This window comes from Ornithodoros turicata, chromosome 3 (genome assembly GCF_037126465.1).
Source record: "Ornithodoros turicata isolate Travis chromosome 3, ASM3712646v1, whole genome shotgun sequence".
NCBI lineage: Eukaryota > Metazoa > Arthropoda > Arachnida > Ixodida > Argasidae > Ornithodoros > Ornithodoros turicata.
In genome coordinates this window covers 105,884,351-105,897,166 of record NC_088203.1, presented here as the reverse complement: position 1 = coordinate 105,897,166, position 12,816 = coordinate 105,884,351, and the positions used below count along the sequence as shown (strand labels likewise).

The window sequence follows — 12,816 nt, the reverse complement described above, 5'->3', positions numbered from 1 at the left end:
AGGCACGAAAATGCATGGTGGGGGCCACACTCACGACAGTCCACTTCGTCGGAGCTGACCGTGCCGTTTGCACCATCGTCACAGTCCATATCTCTGTCGCATTTCCAGGACTCGGGAATGCAGAGCCCATTGAGGCACCGGAAGGACTTTGCAGGGCATGACACATGTGTCGCAGCGGCTGTTGCAGAAGCACAAAAGACAAAGCTATCTTTTTTATGTGCGTAGGCATCCAAATTGTGAGCAAAGAAAGTGTAAAGCGCGGACCCCATAACAAGCGACACGCGATGCGCTGCAGAATTTGTCGCTGTCGCGTCTGGTCATGGCGCGACTTCCTGGTCCATTTGAGCAGCGACATTTCGTTGCCGAGAAATTATGTTTTTGGAGAAGCATTGCTTATTTTATTCGAGCTAAGTTGTAAATTGCCATAAATATACCAAAAATAGTATTTCATTCGTCAAAACGAGGAGAACTTGTAATGAAGGTGCTACGTAATATTCGCCGTAACGCAGTGGCGCTGCGGTTGAAGTTCCCAACGCCCCGCCCACTTCTTCGTCTGCTACTTTTGTTGGTTGCCCTCTCCACCCTTTCCCTTGCCCAGGCGTTCAGTTCTTGTTTCACGCTGTCAAATCTAGCTGGTTTTGTCAAACAACAGGCAACGAACTCGGCGACATGCTACAAATATCTACTGGGAGTAGATGCAGAAATATTCAGCCGCGACAGAGCTTTTTTGACGCTCGTGTGGCGGCAGTGACGTCGATTTTGTCGCTTCTCGCGTGTATCTGCCGCGTGTTGCTTGTTATGGGATTCGGGCTTAAGACAATGTTCAATTAACGACAGTCTGCATGATTCGTACATGAATGCATACACGTTTCCCATTCAATTTTGAAACAAAAATTCCAGAATCTTTCGAGGACCTTTTTGGGCTCAGCCGTCATTTCGCCCAGGACATAAAACAGTCTATGGCTGGTACCCTTCACTATTTCACAAAATATATTTATAAGCTACGGGTATTCCACAACAAAATGCATTGGGAATGTGCAATAGTGATCCATCGAGATCGTAGGATAGAAAGGAAGCTAATACCCCTGTCACACGGGCATCTCGAAGGCCCTTTGAGCCATTGTCAATTGACTCAGCTGGCAGCTACTTCGGTCGGAAAGCGTCGTTTGTTCGTTTCTCGCGCATTTAGTTTCCGCTACTGATCGCCGTTGCATTGAGTGCTAACTTTTGCGGTTTCAAAACTATTGTTCTGACTCTTGATATGCAAATTACTCTGCTGCTCCACGAAAATAAGAGAAAGATGCAACATCAAAGGTTTCCAAGGTCTCTGGAAAATTGGCCTTCACAATGGCATTTTCCGATTCTGAGTAATTCAAGGTAATTCTGAGTAATGTGTATTATCAAATCTTGCACCTCAGCATCAGAGTGGAATGCCACCACAATCCACTGTTACAAACTATGAATTGAAATAGTAACATGGCACCAATACAACAATTCAACACGGTAACTTCAGCCTTCTGCAGTGCAACAGAACTTACTTGGTCCACAATTCTGCTCGTCTGATCCATCCCAGCAGTCATTCTGACCGTCGCAGATCCAGTCGGGATGAATACACGCTGTTGTGTGCTCACAATTGATCAGATGTAGATTTGGATGCCACGTCATTGGGTGTTTTGAGCAATCTGGCTTAGCTGTTAATAAAGAGTCAAGTGATCAGAAATGCCGATACAAACATGCTCAACGAATATGAGCTTTACATGTAGAGTACATAACAGGCATCTGCGTGTTTGTGCTCCTACATCATCATATTGTATGAAAGGGAGAGAAGGAAAAATTCCATCGTACATCCACTGTACACTATCCCCATCAGTCCCCTTTTAGCCAAACGTGATGTGACAAATATGTATGACTTACTGCAGTTCATTTCGTCACTGGCATCTGGGCACTCTGGCTCTCGGTCACAGACAAAGTTGCTCAGAATGCAGGGTCCCCTGTGGCACTTGAATTGGTCGGCCTGGCACGTACAATTATGCTCATCACTGTAGTCCTCGCATGCATTGAGCCCGTCACATATGTGACTTTCGGGAACACAGCGGTTGTTATGGCAACGGAAGAAGCCCTCCGGACAGGAGCGGGTTGCTGCAACATTTCATTTTATTTATTTAGTTATTTCTGCCCATTTAAGGCCACTCCAAAGGAACTCTGGAATCTCTACAGTAAACATGTACCACTTTATTCGAAACTTCGTCCGTCTCACGTTTTGTTTCTTTTTCTGCACCTAAATTAAATGGCCCCAGGACGCTCATCATCAAGGTTCATTTGCTTGTCTGAATATCTGTTTTAAGGCTCATTATGGACTATGCCGCTGTTTTCAAGTTCTCACAATATGGTCTTCGACAAAGTTCTTCTTATAGCTTGGGAGTTCGCATGAATTTTTCTAGACCCAATACTATAGCTACCTTACTCAGCTACAAGTGTCCTTCAACTTTCATGCGCAATTTATTTTTGTTAAACAGACTGAAACTGATAAAATTGGGAATTACCACAATATGTGAGCAGTTCATCAGTTCCATCCGGGCAGGACTGAATGCCATCACATGTCAGTTCAACTGGAATGCAGGCTCCATCCCCACATTCAAACTCTTTGGCTGTACAGTTTGCTGACTTAACTGAAAAACAAAAGCCTCTTTTAGATGCCTTCTTGCTGAACAAAATTACATGCGTTAAAGCTTTCACTGGCTGCCACTAACAGGATTTACCTCCACAGCGTTTTCCATCTGGCAACAGCGAGCGTCCAGAAAGACAGTCGCAGATGACAGAGCCGTTTTGGGCAACATCGCACTTGTCCTCACAGCCACCATTCAAAACCATGCAAGGATTTCGTGTGCCTGAAAATGTCTTTCACGTCAAGTATATATCGGGTAAAAATCGGGTGGAGAACAGCAGCACCCAACTCAGGGGGCTAACTTTGGGACGAAACAGGTAAAACCAAAAAACCTGAGACCCAAATTATATTGCCTGACGTTTTAGGGTTATAGCCGATTATGCCTGATATTTACCCTCAGTTTAAATAAGCAAAAAAAAAGGGTTTGATCCGATATTTCCCCGAAAACTGCTGGGCCAAGGGGATCCGAAGTCATTACATCTAACACAGGGCTTTGGAAACTGTGTTGTAAATGCATAGATATGCTCCTACAAACTGTAAAAACTGAGACCCTGCTGCCTCTTAGATGCATGGACTAAATATTGATACTCCGTGTCCGCCGGTGTGCCATGTGTATTATGCCGAATAAACGGAATATTTACATCTCATTCAGCCCGATTCATCCAGAACTGGGGTGAATAAAGTTCAGCTCAACCCGATTAGACTCGAATTATTGAAGCAAAATATAATCCGACACAGTGGACTCTCGTTAATTCGAACTCGAGGGGGCCGGGATATTTGTTCGAATAGAGCGGAGTTCAAACTAACGGAGACTCTCTCCGGGAAGGGGACATAGGCGCAGGGGGCGCGTGCAGATGCGTTGCGACACACTTCGAATCGTACTATACGTTCGCGGAACAGGTGTCACTTTAAGACGCATTTATATTGGAGTAATTCAAATCGTTATTGCTTCTATCGTCGTTACAATTTTGAAGGAAATACAGGACTTATATATGACCCAGAAGAGAGTTCGAATTATCCGGAGGTTCGAATTAAGCAGTTTCGAATAAACGAGATTCTACCGTATTTACCTCCCGATATTGCCGAAAAATATGACCCGAAGAAGTCAGGCCCTGGGGTTTTTTTGTAATTCGGCACAATCCAAAAAAACTCCGAATTACTGTAGAAGTGGTTTTTTTCGCGCAGAATTATTTTTCGCGTTTTTCGCGCACACCTCCAAAATCGCGAATTTAAGTTCCCGCGAATAACTCTGGCCATATGAGGGCGAAAATCGTTCGGCGTTCGACGCTATACCGCGACTACGTGACGCTTTCTACTCCATGTAGTGTAGGCAGTTTAAGCAAGCGTACAAGATTGTTTTATCCCATCAGGCAAGATGAAAAGAAATGAAAATTCATCATGCTTTTGTTACTCTTATAAACGCTTTGCACTATACATGCAATATACCACTATACCACGAAGCCAGAACATGCCTTTCCCCGCATTCTCAAAACCAGCTTGAATGATAGTACCACATCTCAACCGAACTGGTCAGTGCCCGAGTGATAATTAATAAGAACTGCTAAAATAAACTGGCTAACTTGCACACGGCCAGTACTATGGCCTCCTACAGGGTCCCTAAAGGCCATTTGACAGGACCTTTCCTCCTATCTCGGTGAGGAGAAGAAAGGAATAGACCTAGAATGCCGCAATCCACGTGAACAACGGATGTCTTAGTACGTGCAGAAGTATGCCCGAGTATTGACGGCGGCACGATATGCAAGAGCAAAGCACTCCCGGAAACCTGTGTCGCGAATTTAAGTTCTCGCGAATCAATCCTCAAAGCAGCTCTGCTCGAAAACACGAAAATATTTTCCACGCGGAAAAAACCACTTCTACAGTATACTCTATGCCTGCACCTGTCATTGGTCAACAAGTAGTGACGACCCCGCATGCTTAGACAAGCAGTTGTCTTTCTGGGTTGGTTGGCACAAGACCCCAATGTGGTCTCTCCAGCAGCTCCGAAATAGGATGAAAGAGGAAAACTCCTGGAGATTAGGCGAGGGAAAATCCTGATTTCGAAGTATCGTCTGCAGAGGGGACTGACGGTTTGATATGAAAGTATCGTCGGATTTTCGGTTATTCTCGGAAGATTGTTACTGCGACACAATTTTTGGCACTGCATTACACTACATGGCCTGTTCTGTCAAAATGTGCATTGGGAATCCTGGCAACTCCAGTGTCGAGTGTAAACATAGAGCGAGCATTCTCCAAGTTGCGTGTTGTGAACTGAAAAGGACGAGCAACCGTGTCTGACTAAAGTTTACTCATGTTTGTACTACTGTAATAAGTCCTAAATTGGAATTAACGTACGTATATGTGGTATAAATTGTATTTTACAAAATAAAGCAAATATCCGAACAAATAAAATATTTTTTCTGATAATTTAGCTAGTTATATTCTGTGCGGTTCTTAGCTGTCAATTTTTCGGCATCTATTTTTGGTGCAAACGTTTTAAAATATCCGAATTTGCCCAAACATAAAAATGCAGAAAAGCACCTGCCGACTCTCCCCAGGAATAAATGTCCAAAATGTGGAGTCATCTGAAGTTTCAGGCATACTGCTCTAAATATTTTCGCAGGTTCGTGTTTGCTGCTTTTCCATACTCACAATCATTGGTGTCATTTGTGACTGCAATGATGCCCATGGGCCGAACGACATTCTTTCGAAGCACGACCACATATGCACCCGAGTGCTTGTCGGCTCGAAGAACCGCGTGCGCTACCCAGTCTGTCCAGAAGACAAAGTTGTCGTACACGGCCAGATCAAAGGGGTGCTGTGGGTGTTCACTCAGCAGCACCTAGAATAAGAGATGCATTTGTAAGAAGGAACAGCAGCACGAATATTCACATTTGCTTCTGTCTGGTTGGAGATATTCATACTCGAATAAATCGCGACATAAAGTAAAAAAAAATTCTATGCTAACCTTTATGTGGTTAGAAGCCACACACACATTTACAGTGTCTCGCACTTATCTAAAGCTCTCTACACTTCTAGGCTCCACTTAGTCAATGTTGTAACTCGTCGTTGCAATGTCAGTCATTCAAAATTCTCTGGATTTTCCCTACTCATTTGTCAGTCCACTAGGTTTACCGGGACTAACCTCTGCAATCACATTTCGTTTCGCACGTCCACCATTTATTCTACCAATACCAGCTGTAGTGCTTCGGGAAACACAAAACTCCAACCAGGGTTAAGGGAGAGGGGAACGAACGTTTCGAAGCTGAGTCGGCTCCTCCTTCACGGATGACTGTAGTACGTACTGGTACAGCTTTTGTGCTATCATGGTTCATTGTTTGTGATTTGTGGTATTTTGTGCACATTGTTTCGCAGTCATGTGAGAGAGGCTGTTGATGTGGACGCTGGGCAACGCCTCCAGTGATCCGTTAAGATTTCCGGGGGATTGTTGTGCAGTAAAACCGGCTCACAACGATCCCTCGCTCAACAATATACCCCGCAGAACGATCGTTTTAACTTTTACCATCAAAATATACATAGAGCCTGAAGTTTTTGGGAAATATTTTATTCTAAATTTGGGAGGTAAAAAGCAGGTAAATAAACACGCGAATTCATTCGAATAAATGCACGCAAATTCCGGTGGAAAAACTTTCAGAATGCTATATTCGGGGAGAAATCGTGCTGAATTAATCTAACAGTACTGGTTTGATACGAACAGTGTTGTAACTGCATTTGCTGCAAACAAGTTAGCGTGAATTCCCACAGACGTCTCAGTGAGGGCAATTTGGCGGGTGAAAATCGGGTTTCACCCTAGAGAGGCAACCTTCATTTCAGGGTGCAAATTTGGGGAAGAATCTGGTTAAACCCTAAAACTTCAGGCTCTAAATATACAAAATATACATTGTGTCTATGGAGAATGGACCCGCGCATAACGATAAAGTTCGCAGTTCTGAGTACTCGTACGGCGATATGACACCCTCACGCTTGCGGACCAATACTGCCACCGCGCTGTCACCAGAGTACGACCGTACCGTCTCCGAAGGGAATCCTGAATTCTCGTGCGGGACTTGCGTACTAAAAAGGTGCAAGGGTGCATCGTACATCCTCCTGACGTTCCGTTCCCGCGGTGTCCCACAATTTGCAGAAGGGTGTCCAGCATTGCAACCTTCAGCAAATTGTAGGACACTGCGGGAACGGAACGTCAGGAGGATGTGAAACTTTCAACTGCTTACGTGGCGATCTTCACCATCCAAGTTGCAGCGTTCGATCTTGTCCAGGCGGGCATCTGACCAATAGAGTCTCTGGAGGCGGTGATCGATGGTTATACCATTTGGCATGCGGATATCCGTGGTTATGATGGACTCCACACTCAGGCCGTTCAGGTACGACCGCTGGATGCTAGGGTGGTGCCCATTCCAGTTGGTCCAGAATATGCGCCTAAAAAAAAAAGAAGTACAGAGGAACCTTGCTAAGGTCTGACAACCCATGCGGTCCAACCCATGCGGTACAACCCATGCGGTGCAACCAATGCACTGGTGTATGCTGGTATACTAAGCAAAAGAATTTGCTCTCATTCTTACACGCCTTAGTATATCCTTACCCATGGCAGCTGCTGACCACTATTCCCCTGGGCTTGTCTTCAGAAGACATCTTGACGACCTTCTCAGGAAGTGCCTTAGGTGTCGAGAGACTGAGTCGTCCCACGGAAGCATCCCTGTGGCTCGTCCAGTAGAGTTCATTCCTGATCGGCTCATATGCTAGGCCTTCCACCGAGCCTTGCTCTGTTAGGCAATGTTAAGAGTACAATACATCCCTGTCAGTTCAACCTTGCTTGAATTGAATATCCCTTAGTTTGAGAATTTGCTACAGTTTCATGTTCACACACTTATGTACGTCCATTTGTTCACTCCAGCTATGAGGTTTCCACGTTAGAGGGCAAACAAGTGTGCCTTTGCTCATAGTATACACTTATTGTTTTTCATGCTGACCCATTTTTTTGTACGCTATCAAAGCTAAAACATGTTGAAACAGATGAGGATGCATACGTGCAGCATTAAAGGGGCACTAAAATGGAAACTCAACTTGCTCTCAAATGAAAGTCCATGTCTCAATTGGTACAATTCAAACTAAATTAGTTCACACAATGCTACCATTTAGAAAAAAAAAACGCAATGAAAACAGAACAGTCTTTGGCGGCAACCAACAGGATCCCCATGAGCCAACGCCGGGGGGGCAAAGATTGACGGCATCCAATGAGACCCCAGCAGGAGAAGCGCTCGCCTACCTATCGTTGGTGGATTTGGAACGGGTCCGATTGTAGTATTCTGTATATGAGCGGAATGATGCACACTGCTGCATCTTTTAATACCGATTCACTGAATTGTAGCCCACAACATTTCTCACGAATGTTCCACTGACAACATTTATCTCCATCTCCTTTGGACAGCAACGGAAGTCTGCTTCGCAACGCGCACTATGTTTTTCACCTGGACTAGACGGGTTACTTACTGTGAACCAAAACCGCATGGCCAGAGCCATTGAAGTGGACACTATTGATAGTTCCGCGTTGAATGTCAGAGTAGAAGATGCGTCTGGTGACATAGTCGAACGAGAGGCCTATGATGTTGCGCATGAACTCTGTGCTGGTGATGCTCGGAAAAGGAGCATTCAGGTTGGTCTCGTCCTCCATGTGAATGCTGTCGATGCTACGCACTCGTGAGAACATTATGAATGCGTCATATTCTGAAAAAGAAGCGAGCCTCAATTTACCTACAAAATTGTCAGATAGAACCAGTGATTGTGCCCAGCACTGCTTCGAGGAACCTGCAACTACACAATAATAGACACGAAGGGGTCAGGTGAAATAGACTTCGTAAAAGTAGAAAAATATTTATTTTCACGCAGCAGTTGCGAGACTCTGGGCAGCAGGGATGTCACCGGGACACTCGTCACTCCATGAGCTTTGCCGGATTCAATGGACTGCTGGCAGTTTCGATGCAAATTCTGATGCGGGCGATGAGATATCTGACACGGATGGATACCGAGGCTGACCGAGGGCGAGAATTGGTACATACTTCCCAGGACGCCGACAGCATTATGTTCACGGAACCTCACGACAAGGTTTGCAGAACCCAAGTTACCAGATTTGATAGACGGGAGAGTTCGACTATTCTTTGATCTTTTGAAGCCTTGTAAGCGGAGCCTGTTTTATTATCAGAGCCACTGTTGCAATTGCATTGAAAAAAAAAAAAAAAACGAAAATAAAGGAAGCTCAATTTGAGCAGAATCCGTATGAAAACCGTTTCTCGGCCAGCTGGTGGGCACCATTTTGATGCAATCCACCAGCTGATCTACAAGTGCTTTGTTGCGGTTCATGTAATCAACCATACCGTAAAACCGCGTTAAAACGTACCCGCATAAGCCATAGTACCAAAGTACTTTAGCTGAGACCCCAACAGGGCAGAATTAAACCGAATGCGTTCAATAACCATATAAGCTACAGTGGTCCTTCTCGTACTTGTCAGTTAATCCGTACTGTTTTCACATTATTCTTGTCATACTGGCCACCATTTGGACTGATGCTGAGAGTCATGGTGTCAAGCATATGGCCAGTTATGACATTACCCAGTTGGTGCAGCTGGGCATTCCTCCGCCTTTCAAAGTGCGAGGTCAGGTGAGGTCATGCTGGGAACTGCAAGGACGCAAGGTCTGCCCGGAGCTTCTTCCACCCGTAAAGCCTAACCAATGAAGACATGCATTTTCTGCTGTTTGTTGATCATTCCACGCTAATCGATCAGCAGGAAAGCATTCAGAACCGTGCATCTTGCTTTATTTTATTTAACGTCCACCGAATAGCAAGCATCTTGCCCACTACAAGACTACACTATCATTAAAGCCACTAGCGTTAGGGCACAAAATCAGTAGGGTCTGCCTTTTCCATTTCATGTACTTTCACAACCCTATTCTAAAAGAACACCTCACAACCTCACTATAGTTTCATTCTGTATACTGTACCTTGACAATGTCTGCCATCATCTGCCAGTTTCCCATGCGAACAGGCGCAAGTGTAGTTGCTGTCCCCTTGATAGAGGCACAATTCCTGACAGAAACCATTGTTCTCATTGCAAGGGTTGGTTGTTTCTGCGAATCAACGCATACCAAAAGCGGTCAATTACAACTCTTCCATGATACAGAGAAATACTTTGCTCAATGTGGCTACCTTTCTTGGGCCGTGAATGGAACACTTGGATGTCTTTCACCATGTCACTCAGATGGCTCACCAGTTCTTCTTCCTGCTGAGGACTGTGTTTCTTCACACGAAATACAGAGATATCATCACGATGCCTGCAAGGACAAATTTTGAAGTTCCAAATGATTCTCGGATTGTTTGCAGACTGTGAGCCGGGCCAGCGATAGGGGGCGAGGGTGAGTAAGGCCCCTTAGGCCCTAGGCTCCGCACTCACATAGGCCCTGCGCACGAAGCCCTCAACCAGGGATTACTTTTTTTAAAATATCACATATGCACTTAATCGCACGTGCAATCTTCGACTAAAACAGAAATGAGAGAAGAATGTGTTATGTGCCATTCCGTCATGTGATGAGAAAACGTCCCACTTTTAAGAAAAATCCGCCAACCCTGCAAGCTATACCGAGGATTTCGCACCCTTCTCTCCTGCTGCCATTTCCCGTACTGCTAAAATCTTATCATTTCTTATCTTTTCATTTCTGCTGGTGGCACCCCTAGCACCGGCCCTGACTGTGAGCACAGTCATATGAGCAGTGAACAGTGAAAGACTAACAATTCTAATGTGATACTCATGCACCGTATTTACTTGCGTATATAAGACACACATTTTTCTACCCAAATTTTTTACCATCATTGTGGCGGTGCGTTCAATACGTGTAAGAAAATTGGAACCCAACGCTTAAGCTAGGTACACCACACTCTCGTTTTATTCCGAGATATCCAGGTGATCTCCCCGGAATCAAACTTTACTTGTTTGAAACAGGCATTACTACCTGCTTCCGCTCTGAAACAGCACGCCCTGGTGACGGGCGACAATTTGTGACCATGTTGGTGCAAACCGAAAGTAATTCAAACAACTTGAAGTCACTGGTACAGATATATGTAAGGCTCTTATTTTTCTGCAATTCCGCAATTCTTCAAAAACTCGCGGAATTGTGGGTCTGCCGCGGAATATGAGGTTTTGCGCAGAATTTTGCAGAAACCGCGTGCTTAACTCAGTTTATGCGCGAGATGAACGGACTTTGCTCGCAATGGGTCGGCTTGTGTTACAGCGTAGATGTGCCAACCGGATAAGGCCCAATCTGTGTGCTGGAACAACCCTCCAACTCCTCTCTCTAACCCTCAACTCTCTGGGATTCTGCAGTGGAATGCAAACGCTGACCCTGCTTTGGTGTCCATAGCTGTCAAGCACCTGTGTGTGCCAGTAAACTCTGTATATGCAGAGAGGTCACTTAGCAAGTACAATTTGATAGTCGGTGATAAACGACACTCCCTCTCAGAAGAAAGTACAATGTACCTCGTTATGTTAAGTCACAAAAGTTTTTGAAGTTGTAAGTGTGTTCCTCCACACTACGAGCTAACAGTATTTTCTGTCTGAACTATGCAAATTTGCCTTTTACTGCAGAAAAATGCAGAATTCATAGTTCCCTGCTGCGGAATTCAGGATTTGGCACGGCAGAAAAAGAAGGGCCTTAACCACAATGAAACCAACTGATCTCAATTTAGGCACACGGGAATCTCAAATGCAATGCTAAGTAGTATCCACAAAAGAGTCAGAAACTAGCTAGGTCACCACTACTCAAATTTCTGTGTCGCAACAGTCGCAAGGTAGCCAGAGCTTGTTGCAACTTTGACAGGCCTGACAACTCTGAACATGTCGCCTGTTATGCACAAACACATCCACTCACGTGTCGGCACAGTAGATGTAGTCCCCATGGATCACTAAAGCGAACGGATTTGGCAAGCGACTAACGGCTCCATCATCGTCAGCCGGAGGAAAGACTCGTTCCCGCATCGTGCCGTCCAGGTTGATCCGCTCGATGACGTCACTACGAGAGTCGCACCAATAGAGCTTGTCCTCTTCTAGATCCAAGGCCAGGTCGTTGATGAGCTGTATCGACGTGTCTACCACGGTGATTCGTCCAGAACCATCCAGTGCAGCTCGTTCGATTTTAGGTGGATTACCCCAGTCGCTCCAGAAAATGTAGCTGTAGTGAAGAATTGTGTTTCAGTTCAAGCCCATCTTAAGCGCATTTATGACAATGGAAGCTTCAACTCGGCTGGCAAAGCTGATAATGGAAACTGCGGTCAACAACATCAAATATGTAGCAAATCGTGGTGAATGCAGTCGACATTTACCTGGCTCTGATTAACGTAAGTTTTGCACAATGTACAGAGAAACACCGATGAATAGTAGTCCTGTACGAATATTGTTTTATCTTTACAAATGAGGTAGGGATGGTAACACACCCAGGCGAAGCGACATTTCTATCAGCTATAACCTGAGTATTCACGTCTCCTAGTGATAACACCAGATTATAATGTGTTTCCCACTGGTCCGCTGGCAGGAATGCTAAAAACATCACAAAGCTTTGCTAGAGAAGCAGCTTGTATGGGCTCATATACGTTGAATCCACACTGATGAGTAGCCACAAACGTTGGATACAAATCCATTGTTTCGGCCTTGAATTGTTTGTTAGGCAAAATCTGGTTATATGATGCTCAGGTGATACTTTTTCCCATGTTCTCATGGAAACGCTGTTGTTAGGGCAGTGATGAATGTACACTTGAGAGAACTGAGAAGTCATAATACAGTTTTGAGCTTCAATACAACCAGAAACACTAGACTCACATCCCTCCCCAATCGACTTTTCTTCTATATTTTAAATCTCAGTCCCTTCTGAAGCATTTTGAAGCTTACAACCACAGCAGGAGTTCATGTCCAGTATTCAAACACTGTCCTGAATTAAACAACTGGAGAATTCATTTGTGAACCTAGTCCTAGTTTGCCATGAATCTGTTGTAGTGTTTTATTGGGGATTACCCTAGATTTCCCCCAAGGTGCACACATGCCTTCTCAACTGCCTGTGCAATACCATATTGTGAATAATTTTTTTTTTTTTCAGTA

At 44.8% G+C, this 12,816-nt stretch overlaps 1 protein-coding gene across 1 annotated transcript in view; it reads right to left on the bottom strand.

Moving 5' to 3' along the window:
- Positions 1-12,816, bottom strand: part of LOC135389106 (prolow-density lipoprotein receptor-related protein 1-like) — a 99,745-nt gene that overhangs the window by 41,914 nt on the left and 45,015 nt on the right. The window contains exons 36-47 of the mRNA XM_064619085.1: positions 11,597-11,896; positions 9,882-10,006; positions 9,677-9,802; positions 8,171-8,404; positions 7,263-7,443; positions 6,895-7,099; positions 5,315-5,504; positions 2,760-2,888; positions 2,544-2,669; positions 1,915-2,139; positions 1,539-1,691; positions 35-178 (exon numbers count right to left, since the gene is read on the bottom strand). Coding sequence (XP_064475155.1) covers positions 35-178; positions 1,539-1,691; positions 1,915-2,139; positions 2,544-2,669; positions 2,760-2,888; positions 5,315-5,504; positions 6,895-7,099; positions 7,263-7,443; positions 8,171-8,404; positions 9,677-9,802; positions 9,882-10,006; positions 11,597-11,896 — 2,138 coding nt within the window. The remainder of the gene's footprint in view (positions 1-34; positions 179-1,538; positions 1,692-1,914; positions 2,140-2,543; positions 2,670-2,759; positions 2,889-5,314; positions 5,505-6,894; positions 7,100-7,262; positions 7,444-8,170; positions 8,405-9,676; positions 9,803-9,881; positions 10,007-11,596; positions 11,897-12,816) is intronic.